Here is a 13,846-nt window from a genome sequence, read left to right on the forward strand (position 1 = left end):
CCTTCTGAGACTTGCTTATTCACTTAATGTGATAATCTCTAGTTCCATACACAAACAGAGTAAACTGAGTAAACAAACACAGACCAGGTCAAACTGTCATGTCCCTTCAGCCTATCATCTTTATTTTCATTTCAACAGCCTTGTGTCCACAATGCATCATGTCACTTTGTTGTTTATGAATGAATAAGTCTGCTATGTATATTCTGCATTTTTCATCCATTCATTTTACTGTCTGATTGCTAGGATGATGCTATAACTTGGCGATTGCTAATGGAGGTATAACGAAATGAGTAAGTAGCTGTCCCTACCGTGTGGTGACTTAGACTCCTCCTTTTATACAGCCAGGAGTGGCACAGGAAGGTCTCATGGTAGGTGTAGCTGTTCACTCCACACTGATCTCCATTGTGGCTGGCCTAATTTACATTCCCACCGACAGTGTGTAAGGATTAGTTCCCAACACCCTTGTCAGCATCTGCTGTTTAGTTACTTGATGGTAAGACTTCTGGAATTTTGCCTACAGCTTCTGAGGAAATTTCAATAAAGATTATTTGGGAGCAAAGGGAAAACTCAGATATTTTGATTCACAATAGACTCACGGAAATGTAAACTTGTTATATGTGAATAAAAAGCCTCACCTCTTTGACTGGTAATAACGGCTCTGGAGGGATGTTGGTTTCATTTGACGAATGTTTCTCTACCATGGCTTCCCTATCAGATTTTTCCAATATTCCTAAGCAAAGAGAAGGAAACAAATACAAAAGCATTAATTTAAAAAGAACAAACTGGGACACACTGCAGCCATCGCCAGGAGAAGCAGCATGTAAAGACGCCGGTAAGCCACCAGCCACGTGGCAAGGTATAGATTTATAAAAATGGGTTAATTTAAGATATAAGAACAGTTAGCAAGAAGCCTGCCACGGCCATACAGTTTATAAGTAATATAAGCGTCTGAGTGATTATTTTATAAGTGGATTGTGAGACTGCGGGGTTTGGTGGAACCTGGAGAAAAGCCCTCCAGCAACAAATGGCACCCAACGGCTCGAGTTTCCACCTTAAACCTGAGAATATTTAATAACCAATTCTAAACAGAGCCAAAACCAGGTTCCTGCTTCATGTCTCATACAGGCAGCTAGACGCCGCAAAACGCGGGTTTGAACACTGGCGGGTTCCTGGCGTGTGCGTTTGACCGGCAGTATGGCGGAAATGAGGCGTCTGCCAGTGGCACATTAGGCTGTGTGGTAGATTTAGTCTTTACTAGTATTTTTTTTTTTTTTTTAAAAAAAAAAGAGGTTTCTGGGCTACACGCTGCTTTGATAAAAGCGTAGACCCACTATTTCGGAGACTTGATGACTCCCAGAGCTGGAGAAAACGGGCCACGGCCATGTTGAGAAGCTGAAGGGGGCGGAGCCAGCAGCCACAGCGCCGTTTCAGGCTTAGAAGGCTATAGTCAATAAAACTGATTCAGATAAAATAGTTTATAATACATGTAAAAATATACGTAGGCTTAAAAGACTACATATATATATATATATATATATATATATACCATTATATAAACAAATAGTATCTAAAAATAAATTGTTAAAATAAAAAGTAAAGGTAGTAAGCCATGTAAAAATGGCTATCGCACAGAAAATCTGGATTATGTTGTCTTTGATATTTGTAACTAAAGAAAAACATTTGATTGTAAAAGCTGTTCAGTTATGCCAAAATGTAAATTTTAAAGGTACCTTGACTTCAAAATTTGGATATAAGGATATGTTACTTTGAAAAAGAGGTTCTGCTTTTGTTTCCACAGAAAGTCAGAGGCTATGGATTTGTTCCAGATTAAGATACATCAGGTTTGACCAGCCAAGACCCCTGAAATATCTCCGATGACACCATGGCCCAGATGATCCAACATCCAGAACGATTTCAAGGCAACTGGCTCCCACAATACAGCCTCAAGGACTACCCCATAGGCCTAAAATTTTCTTTGTGTCCCCATAAGATACAGCGCCCCCCTCCAGCAGGAAGTAGTAAGAGATGCTACGCCCAAATTCCCAAATATACCAACCTGGCTTTAGAGGTGGAATTGGCTCACTCCCCCTCTAAACCCAGACATATTGCTTTTAAAAAAAAAAATGGTTAAGAGATTCTTGTGTCCCAAATCAAAAGAGCCCTCTGGTGTGGGACAGAGAAAAAACAATATTTTTATTTAAAACAGGTTGATTATAAATGTGATCTCTTTCTAAAGAAGAAAAAGGGATATGATATAGATATATAGGAGGATATAGAGATGATAAGATAAAAGGGTAGATTAATGAACCTACTTTTAAACAACAACTCGTTTAAAATGTTTTACAGTGGTATAGATTTTAGTTTATGTTTAAAATGTTTTACATTGGTATAAATTTTAGTTTATTGATACAAACTTGAAGTTAATTTTGTTATACTATATATATATATACATATATATATATATATTTCTATTCTTGTTTGAGGTATTATGTTTATGTAACTCATTTAAAATTGTAATGGATAATTAAAAATAGATTAATAATTAGTCATCTATGATAATCATATTTGTAGCCATGTTAGTTAAGTCTTCTAGGTATACATAGATATATTTCAGATAGATAGGTAATCTTCAAACACTTCATAGACCTAGAGAATATGGCATTTAAATAATTTAGAATTCTGTTGACATGAGACACAATTGCTCCTGGCTGCACCAATTTGATCCAGAGAGAATGTTGGGCTTCTAAGACATTTCCATTTGGAAGTTTGTCTTTTTGGCACAAAATGGCCTACTGGGCAAAGAACTGCCCTTGCCTTGATGGCTGACAGTATGAATACAATGCTGTCCTTTCTGGACAAGCGGGACACAAGGAAAGTGACCACTGTACTCTGCCAAGACAGGGTAAGTTGGTCTTTCAGAATTCCTGCTTCTGAAAATGGTCTGTCATATACTCTAGGCCTGTAGCCAATTTGAATGCACCAACAATGCTGAGAAACATTAGGTGACTGTCCAGGCTGCCAGCTGTCTTGGTCTACTCTTGCAAGATTCCCGAAAGTTGCTTGCATCCGTCTACCATTTCTCAGGTACCATTATGTTCCTTCTCAGGTCTTTGATGTGGTTAAAGACTAGATAGTTGTAATTTCCTCAGTTATGATAAATGATAAGTTAGATATAAAACCTTAAACTCACAAATACAAGATAGATAGGACATCTTCTTTAATATTGTAACTGTAATTCTTGCTCGATAATTGTTTTGTTATATGTAATTTTACCATGTTAAAGTTAAAACCTTCCTTTTTAAAAAAAGAAGAAAAGGGGAAGTGCTGTGGATATCTCTAAATAAATAAAACACTGATGGCCAGTGACCAGGCAGGAAGTATAGGCGGGACAAAGAGAGAGGAGAATTGGAGAAACAGGAAGAAGGGGGGAGACACTGCAGCCACCGCCAGGAGAAGCAGCATGTAAAGACGCCGGTAAGCCACCAGCCACATGGCAAGGTATAGATTTATAAAAATGGGTTAATTTAAGCTATAAGAACAGTTAGCAAGAAGCCTGCCACGGCCATACAGTTTATAAATATTTAAAAAAAAAAAAAAAAAAAAAAAAAAGAATGAACTGGGGTTGGAGGGATGGCTAAGTCACTAAGAGCACTTATTGCTCTTCTAGAGGCTCCAGGACTGTTCCAGTACTTTAGTAAGTTCAACGCTAACTGTAACTCCAGTTCCAGGGAATCGGATGCCCATTTCTGTCCTTTTCAGGCAATGAATGCACATGATGCATACACATGTACTCTGGCGCGCGCGCGCACGCACACACACACACACACACACACACACACACACTAACAAATAAATCTTTTTTCAAAAGAACCAACTATTCTAGATGTGATTAACATACTAATTACATAGAAGAGCAATACACAGTAGATACATACACATAAACATACACATATGTGGATACATAGGGAATATATTAGGTAAGATACAGGCTCGGGGCAGTATTACAATTATGCAGGCATATTCAAGATAGAGACTCCTTTTAAATACACAACTTGATGAAATCTGTATGCTTGCAATTATATTCATATTTGGCATACATGCATGTGTAATCTGCAGAATGAAGATCCTTTCTCTACACTCACGTTGACAATACAGGACGACATAAGAGTAGAAAATAAACATTAACTTCTTTGTTAGTTTCAAAAGTTAACTTTTGTCTGACCTGGTGGAACAGGCTGGAAACACTTCATGAGTCTGAAGTCAGCTCGGGCTGCACAGAAGTAACAGTTTAGAATACTACACTTAAAACTGGCGGGGTTACATGAAATACTAACATTTTCTCAAAAGAAGGGTTGGGGAAACAGCTCAATTGATAAAGAGCTTGCTGCACACGAATGGGGACCTCACTTTGATCCCAAGCACCCACATATAACCAGGGGCTCTTGACTACGATCTCAGCACTAATAGGCAGATACAGAGGACCCCAGGGGGGTTCTGACCAACTGGTGTAGTCGAACTGTAAGGTGCCAGATTCGATAATCTGGTGGTTCTGCAAAATGGCTGAGCAAGTGAAGGTGCCTGCCTGGTGACCAAAGTTTGATTCCTATGACCTAAATCATAGACATAAAGAACTCCTGAAAGTCGTCTCTGATTTCCATATGCGTGCTGTGGCATGCACACATCCACACATACCGGCACACACAGAGACACACAAACACAAATGCAAAATTTAAAAAAGTTGGAGAGAAATTGAGAAAGACTCCCAATGCTGACTTGTAACCTCTACTTGCACATAAAAACATGCACATGTATCTGTACACATGAGCATACACACAAACACATACACACACACCACCACCACCACCACCGTCATCATCATCATCATCAAAGAACAAAATGCCTAGAAAGACAACAGTAGATCAGGATGCTTTTAGTAATTATTAACAATGGTTAATTTGAAAAACAAAAACCTGGGACAGACATGGAGAGACATAATCATTAACTCTTAAAATGGAATTATTTTTGCAATGTTAAGTTTTATAATGAAGGAGCTCTTTTCGTGGTGGGAGAGAAGACCTTCAAAATGTAGTAAATAAATACAAGAAGAAAACTTACCACTTTTCCATCAAGATTGCATTAAATGAATAATTTAGCATTTACCTTTTTGTGGCTTGCAATTAGTATGGGATGACAAATTACATACTATAATCCCATTTTTCTTTTCTTTTACTAGCCTTCAAGGAATTTTAAGAACTAGATTCTCTGTATTCTCTAACCACATTGGTGATTTTCTCAGTAGAGACTAACCAATAAATTCATTTAGCAGATGGGTGTTGTTTTCCTTTTGAATGTGGTTCTATGAATTTAAGTGTGAATATGTTCTAAGGAATAGAATGTCCAGAAAGAAATAACACTTGTGTTTTCTGAATGCCTGCTTAGGTAATAACACCTCTGCTTCTGTTTGGGTAAGTGTCCCTCAAATGATCTGCAGGGTAAAGCCTTGGTCCCTCCCTTCTGGAGCTATTAAGAAGTGGTGAATCAGCCAACAGATGGGTTGTAGTGGAAGAAAGTTAGGGTCACAGAGGTCTGCCCTTGAAGGACATATTGGATCTCTGCAAGAGCAGCAAGTACTCTTAACCACTGAGCCGTGTCTCCAGCCTCTAGTTCTCCTATGTTTAACATCTTATGGTGATGTCGTATATTTGTGCAACTGATAAACTGATACTAAAACATTATTATGTATGTTTAGAGTTTCCCCTAGGATTTACCTATGTGTTAAATGATTCTATGGACACTGTCAAGTTTCATGTCTCTACCACAAGTGTCATATGGAACAGTCCCACTGCTCTAAAACCACCTGTACAACCTGTGCAGCTTTTCTTTCGCCTTCCCCTGGCAAGGTGGATAATTTCAGTGTTTCTGTGGTTTTGTCTTTTGCTAAAATCTCGTAGTTGGAATCATACAGTATATAATCTTTGTATATTACCTTCTTTCACTTAACAATATGCATTCTTGGTTCCTCCATATCATTTCATGGCTTGAGAATCTTATTTTTATTGATGAATAATATTCCATTATATTGATATACCACAGATTGTTTATTGACTCACCTACTGAGGAACATCTTAGTTGCTTCCAAATTCTGGTAATTATGAATAAAGCTGCTATAAACATTCATAGGCAGGTTTTTGCATGGACATAAGTTTTCAGCTCATTTGGATAAACACCTGGAAGTGCAATTACTCGATCATATGGTAAGACTATGTTTAGCTTTGTAACACAGTGCCAAATGACTAGCAAAGATGCTCTATCATTTTACATTCCTAGCAGCAATGAGCAGAGTTACTTTTGTGCTACATACTTGCCAGAAAGTAGTATTTTTAGCATTCTTTGGATTTTTGCCATTCTAATAGGTGTACAGTAATATCTCATTTCAATTTGCATTCCCATGGTGACGTACTATTTTTTGCATCTTTTTTTTCATATGCTTAGTCACCATCTGTCATCTTTGGTGAGATGTCTGCTCAGATATTTTATGTATTTTAAAATCAGGTTGCTTGTTGTCTTGTTGAATTTTAAAGGTTCTTTGTATATTTGGATATGAATCCATTATCACACATGTTTTTTGCAACTCTTATTTTTAGTTTGTGTCTTTTCATCTTTTTTGTGAACATGACTATTTATTTAATAATTCTACATAAGAAACTTACCTTTCAGATAGAGTAGTGTAAATATAAGACACAGCCCAAGAAAGTTTGCCAGAGTCCAAGAAAATTTGCCATACCATCATGCTAAGAAATGAAGTAGAGCATGCTAAATGTTCATCAATGAATACCTAATTAAATTATGTATAACAATGGAAAACTCTTCATCATGTATAGCAAATATGATTATGATTAGCATATAGACTTCATCAAGTTGTATATTCATAGGAGCTCTATATCTTGTATATGCCTGCATCATTTTAATATTGGCGACAATCAACATCTTACTGCATATATTTCCTGTATAGTCATATATTTCTATGTTTATGTATGTGCATCTACTCTGTGTGCAGCTTTTCTACACCATTATCTTAACCTGCTTGAACCTGAACATGTTAATCACATCTAGAATGGTTGTCACTTGTTTTCTCAAGATTTATTCTTTTGATGTGCACGTGTGTGTTTTATAGCATATGTATGTACACCATACACATGCACAGCCTGCCAAAGCCAGAAGAGGTCATTGGATTCTCTGGAACGAGAGTTAAAAGCAGTTGTGAGCTGCTCAAGGTGGGTACTGGGAACTGAACCTAGGTCTTCTGGAAGAGCAGCAAGTGCTCTTAATGACTGAGTAATCTCTCTAGTCTCAGTTGGTTCCTTTAGAATTAATGACTTTGAATTTGCTTCCTTCTCTTTGATCGGGAAGTGTTTCTGCATTTTCCTAATTACTAATGAACAGACCCTTTGTATAGAATGACAACCATTTATTATTTTAATATAGGAGCATGTGTGGAGGTCGTTGTTTCCAGAAAGTAGACAAGTAGAAAAAAGATGCAATTTCATCCTGACTATATGTCCCTTTGTTTTGTTCAAAAGCTTTATGGTATGCATATAGTACTATTCAAAACCAATTTATCTGAATACTCTATAGAAGCTCATAAAGCTAGCTAGTTTTAAGAGGTATTTATCTTTGAAGCATAGTCTTTTCAGATCTATCTCTGGAAGTAACTATCTGACATTGTAGAGCTAGAGTTTAAGTCTTAGGGAAGAAGTTGACTACCTTCTATTTAACATTTCACTCCCAAATACATTCATTATATTTATTCAATAAACGAAGTGCCCAGATGGTAGAAACCAACTGCTAACCTTCAAGATGAGTAAGACAAAGACAATATTCCTAAGCCTTTTCTTGCTGGTTCATGAATCCAGAATGAGTAACTTACAAGTACTTATATTAATTTTTTAAATATAATACCCCCAAATTAAAAGACTTTTAAGAAGCTTAATTTTAAGTGTAAAAGTAAAACTGGTCATTCTTAGGCAGGATAAATAACACTGGCTACACACTAATATCTCATGGATACAACATTGCCGCATTTTTATATTTATTTGTAATTCAATTAGTCAATTTCAAAACTTGACAAAATAAAATTCTATGAGTTCTTTGAACAATTGGGGAATTACTGTACATACTTAAAATATATTAAAAACTCTACATACTTTATTGTCTACTTTTGGCACAGCATTTGAAAACAGTTATTTGCATGAAATCTACAGTGGCCTCTTTAAGCATAGCCTGGCTTCAGAACCTCAGAAGAGCACAGAGGGTCACATGAGTGCCAGCCGCTCACCAGCTTCCCCTACAGAGTTCTCTGTGGTTATTTTACACTTCTGGCTACTTTGCACGCTGCCGCTTTGCTCTCTTTCACAGGGACTGGAGGTTGGCAGTACTTCCCTGTGACATCCACTTTCACACCCAAATTGGTCTTCATAGGTTCCCATTGTGTGCACTTCAAAGCAACTTGCCTTGTTGGCAGCTCTGAGTGGGAAGTGCAAGTCTTTCTTTTCTTCACTGCTCTTTTCTGGCTCACAAGCAACCTCCCACCAAAAGCTGAATCTGTAGAAGAGACTACATCCAAGAGATAATACCATAACAAAGTGTGAAGAGAAGCCCAGGTGGCCACCTTGCAAATTTCCAATGTGGAAGCCTTCGACCTCTCTGCCCAAGAAACAGCTAAAGTCCTAGAGTAATGAGCTTTAGAAGCCCTAGGAGCCTCTTTACCTTAACTACATACGCCTCCCTAATACAATCCCTTAACCATCTAGCTAAGGAACTCTTAGAAGCCATTTGACCCCTCTTAAGACCCCCTAAGAGTACAAACAATCTTTCAGAAGATCTGAAATCTTTGATTCTTCTGAGACAAACCCTAAGTGTTCTTCTTACATCCAATTGAAGCAGCCATTGCGCTTTGTCCTTGCTGGTGCTAAAGGGAAGCGCGGGCCAAGAAGCCTCCTGGTTTAGATAAATCTCAGATGCCACCTTTGGAAAATTTGAGGAACTGCCCGAGAACTACTTTATTCTGAAGAAGCATCAGAAATGGCCCCCCAAAATCAAACCTAAAGCAAGCCTGTAAAAATACAACCACATAAAAGAAATGCAGTATGGCATCGGTTCAGTCAATCACTTTCTAAATGATGAAGTCAGAAAACCATCAAATCGGACCAAACAAAAACAAACAGGGAGGACTACTAAATTTTCTTTCTTAAAGAAGATTTCTCTTGTCTCTACAAATTCTCTTGTTCACATTCTGATTACTAAGAGAACTGCCAATTTGGATGAGTCTATAATATAATAGTAAACATTAAAGTAGAAAGTCAAATGTTTGGTTAATTATCTTTATATTTTCTGTATTGATGTTAAGCACGTGGATATTTTTAAAACATCTGGACAATGGGGAAAATCCTTTACTTTCTTTGGATTGTTTAGATCATATAATCATATAAGGTCACTGTTTTCAAGCTAACAAAATATACGCCAATGAAAACAAAGACCCAGGAAGTCACCTGGTCTGCTCTCTTTCCCTTCATTGTCTCCCAGAAAGAGATTCTAGAAAAACACGTGCAGCTAGGTTCCTTTGCTTTCTATAATCATTTAGCTCAGGGTATCTTTTCCTCCTAATTTGAGAAGCCAAAGCTTTTGATAAGAACTGATTAACACTGACACATTCAAAGAAACAGATGATTATTTCCCCCAATAATTTCCTTCAAGATCATTCTTTACAGTCATTTATATAGAGTTGTGTAGGATCAATGCAATCTTGGTTTTCTTACACAAAACAAAACCAAGACCAAAACCCAAACCCATGAATTTCAACACCAAAGAATGCATATATCGCAAAGACCTGTGGGATGGCTCCAGGGTGGGGGTGCTTGCTACCAAGTCTGACAAACCTGAGTTCAATCCCTGGAACCAACATGGTGGAAAGAATCAGTTCTTACAACTTGATTTCCTATTTCCGCATGTGCCCCCCACCACGCACACATTCATTTTATTTTTTGTTTATTGTTTAACAACATTTCTAGATCATCAGTATGAAGTGAAATTAGAGTAAGTTAGAGAAATTTTAATATGATTTTAATCAGCAAATCTGCATTAACAGTATTCTGACAGCAGTCATTATTTTAAGTGTTAGGGAATTACTAAAAATATTGTTGCAGCACAATAAATATTTTGAAAAATTAAAGAATACACCTATCAAAAAGAGACATTCTACTACTGAGGTATTTCTTATACCTGTCGCTCAAAAATTAATTGTAAATATTGAATTTGATAACCCACAAATATGGATTAGCAGTTGTGGTGGTATTCTAATTGTACTGAAATGTGACTTTGATTGTATGTTAATAAGTAAAGTTGCCCAGGGTCAGAGCTATTAGAGCCATAGACAGAGTGTGGCGGTGGTGGCACATGCCTTTAACCCCATAGATGTCTGTGTGTTCAGGGATACAGCCAGCATTGGAGACATATGCCTTTAAGACCTGGGGGGCTGTACATACAGGCAGTGACGAGGCAGTCACATGTTTGGGTTTACAACCAATGAGAAGGCAGAATGACTATGAAACGACTTACACACAGGGAAATAGCTCTCTTTCGGGAAGCTAGGACCACCACAGGAGGAAGGGTGAGATTTTAGCTCTGAGCTCTGATCTCTTGGCTTTCTCTTTTACATTGGTTCTGTGTTTCTTATTTAATAAGACGGTTGGTTACATCTACAAGCAGTAACTGTATATTGTGAGGTGATTACAGATTTTTTTTTTTTTTGCAACAATCATAATGCCTGCTCTTGAGTGTACAGAAGTGTATAGAAGCCTCACCAAGGCTAAATCCTAATCTAATGCAGTGGAATAAGCTTTTCATTTTTTTTTCTAAAATCAACAGCTAAAATCTTCTCTTCAATTCTTGTCTATTTCAGTTTTATATCCTTATCATATTCTTCGAACAATGTTAGTCATGTTTCACTTAAGAACAAAGCTCTCTCTCATAATTGATACATATTGTCAAGGGCTGTACTAGGATGAAAACAAGATGATGGGGAGAGACCTTGACGTTCTGGAATTCACTCTATGTCTTTACTTCTGAAAAGAACTGAACATAGGAAAGTGAGGAAGCATTATCTTGGCTGGTCATGATGGATGAGTGCCAGTAGCTAATATCAATTCTTTGAGGCCTTGGCATATCACCAATAATTTGAAAGTCTTATTACTCAAAAATTTCTGAGCTAAATTAACTCCATTTAGATAATCAATTAATGCTCTTATTACCTCTTAATTAATTCTCCATTTCCTATTTGTCTTTTGCTTAAAGCATTTTCTGTCTTCCATGATTGCTAGCATCAGAAATCTGTACTCCTCCCTTATATTTTTAGTGAGCTGAAATTTGGTAAAGTGATGGTTATAGGTTGGGTGTACTGGAGTCCCACAATAGTTCTTACGTTAGAGTTTAGCTTCCCAGACGGCAGTGAAAGAGTAGAAGACATTGAAAAAGGAGAATGCACTGGGTGGGCACTGGCAACACCATCCTTGGGAGGGTCCTCACCTGAGTCAGCATACATTTTGGACTTTCTCCAAAAGTAGGAGGTAAATAAACCCTATTCCTTTCTAAATTGACCAGGCTCAGAAAGTTCGCTACAGTAATAGAAAATGAACAAATACAATGATCTATATTAGTTACTTTCTAACAGTGCTACCTAAAGCGAATTGAAAGTCAGAAAGCCGTTTAACTATGCTAAACATGAAACAAACTTCAACCCCCGTTACTATCTTTTCTAATATATAAGTCAAAGTAAATAAAGAAATACAAAACTATATAGGGAGAGGCTAACGATTTATTTTTCTTAGATACGGGGTTTGTATGTCAAAAATGTGGATAGTTAATCCCTGCTCCCCTCAATTTGTTTGGAAGAGGAGCCACTTCCTCAGCATGCCACGTGGTAGTATGTGAAAGAGAACATCATACATCATTGTGGATAAAATGAAAACCCTGAAAAATACACACAAGACAACTAAGAGTGGATCTTGGCCATTGCCTTTGACTTCTGCTCTTATTGTCAGAAACATTCCAACCTGCATGGTAAAGTGTTCTTCAAAGAGATTTTATTTCATATAACTTAGAATAACAGTGTAAAATTACAATGAGTATTTATAATAACTCACATTTGTTGACTGGTGAGTATAACTTTTAAATATCTTATGTAGGACCTAGTGTGCTAGGTCATTTAATTTTCACAGCTCCATTTTAGATATTGGAATATGAAGTATCTGGCCCTACAAGGAGAGAACTAGTGTATTCCTCCAGGACTGCTGGAAGGGTGAGAGAGCTCGGCTGCTGAGCTAGGAACACTGCCGGAGGAGGTCACGGGGCTGCTTGTCTTTCCACAGACCAGCCTGTGGTTCTTTCAACAGGCCATCCTGTGGTTCTTTCAACAGTCCAGCCTGTGGTTCTTTCCACAGGCCAGCCTGTGGTTCTTTCAACAGGCCAGCCTGTGGTTCTTTGAAAAAAAATATATATATACCATTTTAGCTAAGGGCAATAATCCAAAACAAATTCAGGATTTTTTTCCCCATTAGAATTAAAGACTCTCAAGGTGTAACAATAAAAAAACAACCCACACTGTGTGTCATGCTGAATATTAATCTACATAACTTCACCATGTACTTCATTCAAATAATGGTACAGATTAAAAGTGGCAGGGAGCAATCAGAGAAAAAAATGTCTATGCATGATTAACTAAAGAGTACAGTACCTGGAGAATTCCTGGGCATCTTAAGCAATAAAAACATTTCTTCAAACAGATCCTGAATGTTGTTTTCCAGCTTCAAAAAGGATTCTGTTAGCTGCGCTAAGAATTTGAGTTCATCTAAGGATAGAGAAGAGTGTCTTCGCTTCTGTGGGCAGGCAGGGCTAACTGTAAAGAAAAGATAGACACTTTCACATTTTATTGATTTCTTTGGAAAATTTCAGAACAATTTATTTGATCTTATATACCATAAAATTGACAAGAGTTTCATAATTTAGAGAAGCTTGTTCATTACAAAACACATATAAAAATCTTTCATAGGAGAATCATTTCTTCCAAAAAGCTAGAGATAAATATCATCTTTGATGCAATTATGACAAATAATTAGCTTGACTTAGAGTTATAAACAGGAATGTGATTTGTTATAAAATTGACATCTTATAAAACTAACTTTTAAAGTCTAGCATAATTTGACTCTGATTATGAGGAACCATCAGACAAACTCAAATTAAGGGACAGTCTACAAAATAGATTGTCAGTACCTTTCAAAAATATTTGTGCCAGAAAACCAAGCCTCAGAAATATTAGAGTGTACAAAAGTCCAAAAGACATAGGAACCGAGGTCATTATTTGATCAACATTTTACTTTACTATAAGGAACATCATACTAACAATATCTACAATCCAATGCTCTTGTCACATGCTTCTTAATTTCTGGGCTTAAATATTGAACTGTAGTTATAAAAAAAGATACTTTTGATTTGAGATAATATATTCTGCAGAATATAAGAATAAATGTCTACCATGTAGTCTTAATTAAAATAGTTTTGAGGAAAGAATTAGAAAGAGGGAAGGGAGAGAAACAGAAAGATAAGTGAGGAGCCATAAAATGCAGACTTGTAGTAAAATAACAATACTTGTGCATCTGAGGACCCTGGATAGCAAGAAAACCAGGACATTTCCCTGGTATTCAGACAGCTTTCTTTATAAATCTGAGATTTAAAATATAAAAGAAAAACATGTAAAGATCAGATGTAACTCCTCAAACTATTCTGTATGTTATTT

At 36.9% G+C, this 13,846-nt stretch overlaps 1 protein-coding gene across 6 annotated transcripts in view; it reads right to left on the reverse strand.

The window, feature by feature from the left end:
• Window positions 1-13,846, reverse strand: part of Kiaa0825 (KIAA0825 ortholog) — a 432,213-nt gene that overhangs the window by 320,723 nt on the left and 97,644 nt on the right. For 5 of the 6 annotated variants that reach the window (XM_037211082.1, XM_028891593.2, XM_037211083.1 and 2 more), the window contains 2 exons: window positions 12,788-12,949; window positions 636-730 (listed from right to left, as the gene is read on the reverse strand). In XM_037211082.1, the coding sequence (XP_037066977.1) occupies window positions 636-730; window positions 12,788-12,949 (257 nt within the window). Of the gene's footprint in view, window positions 1-308; window positions 524-635; window positions 731-12,787; window positions 12,950-13,846 lie in introns of those variants that run through there. The other variant, XM_037211086.1, reaches the window with a different exon arrangement.

Source organism: Peromyscus leucopus, chromosome 15 (genome assembly GCF_004664715.2).
Source record: "Peromyscus leucopus breed LL Stock chromosome 15, UCI_PerLeu_2.1, whole genome shotgun sequence".
In the NCBI taxonomy this organism is placed as follows: Eukaryota; Metazoa; Chordata; class Mammalia; order Rodentia; family Cricetidae; genus Peromyscus; species Peromyscus leucopus.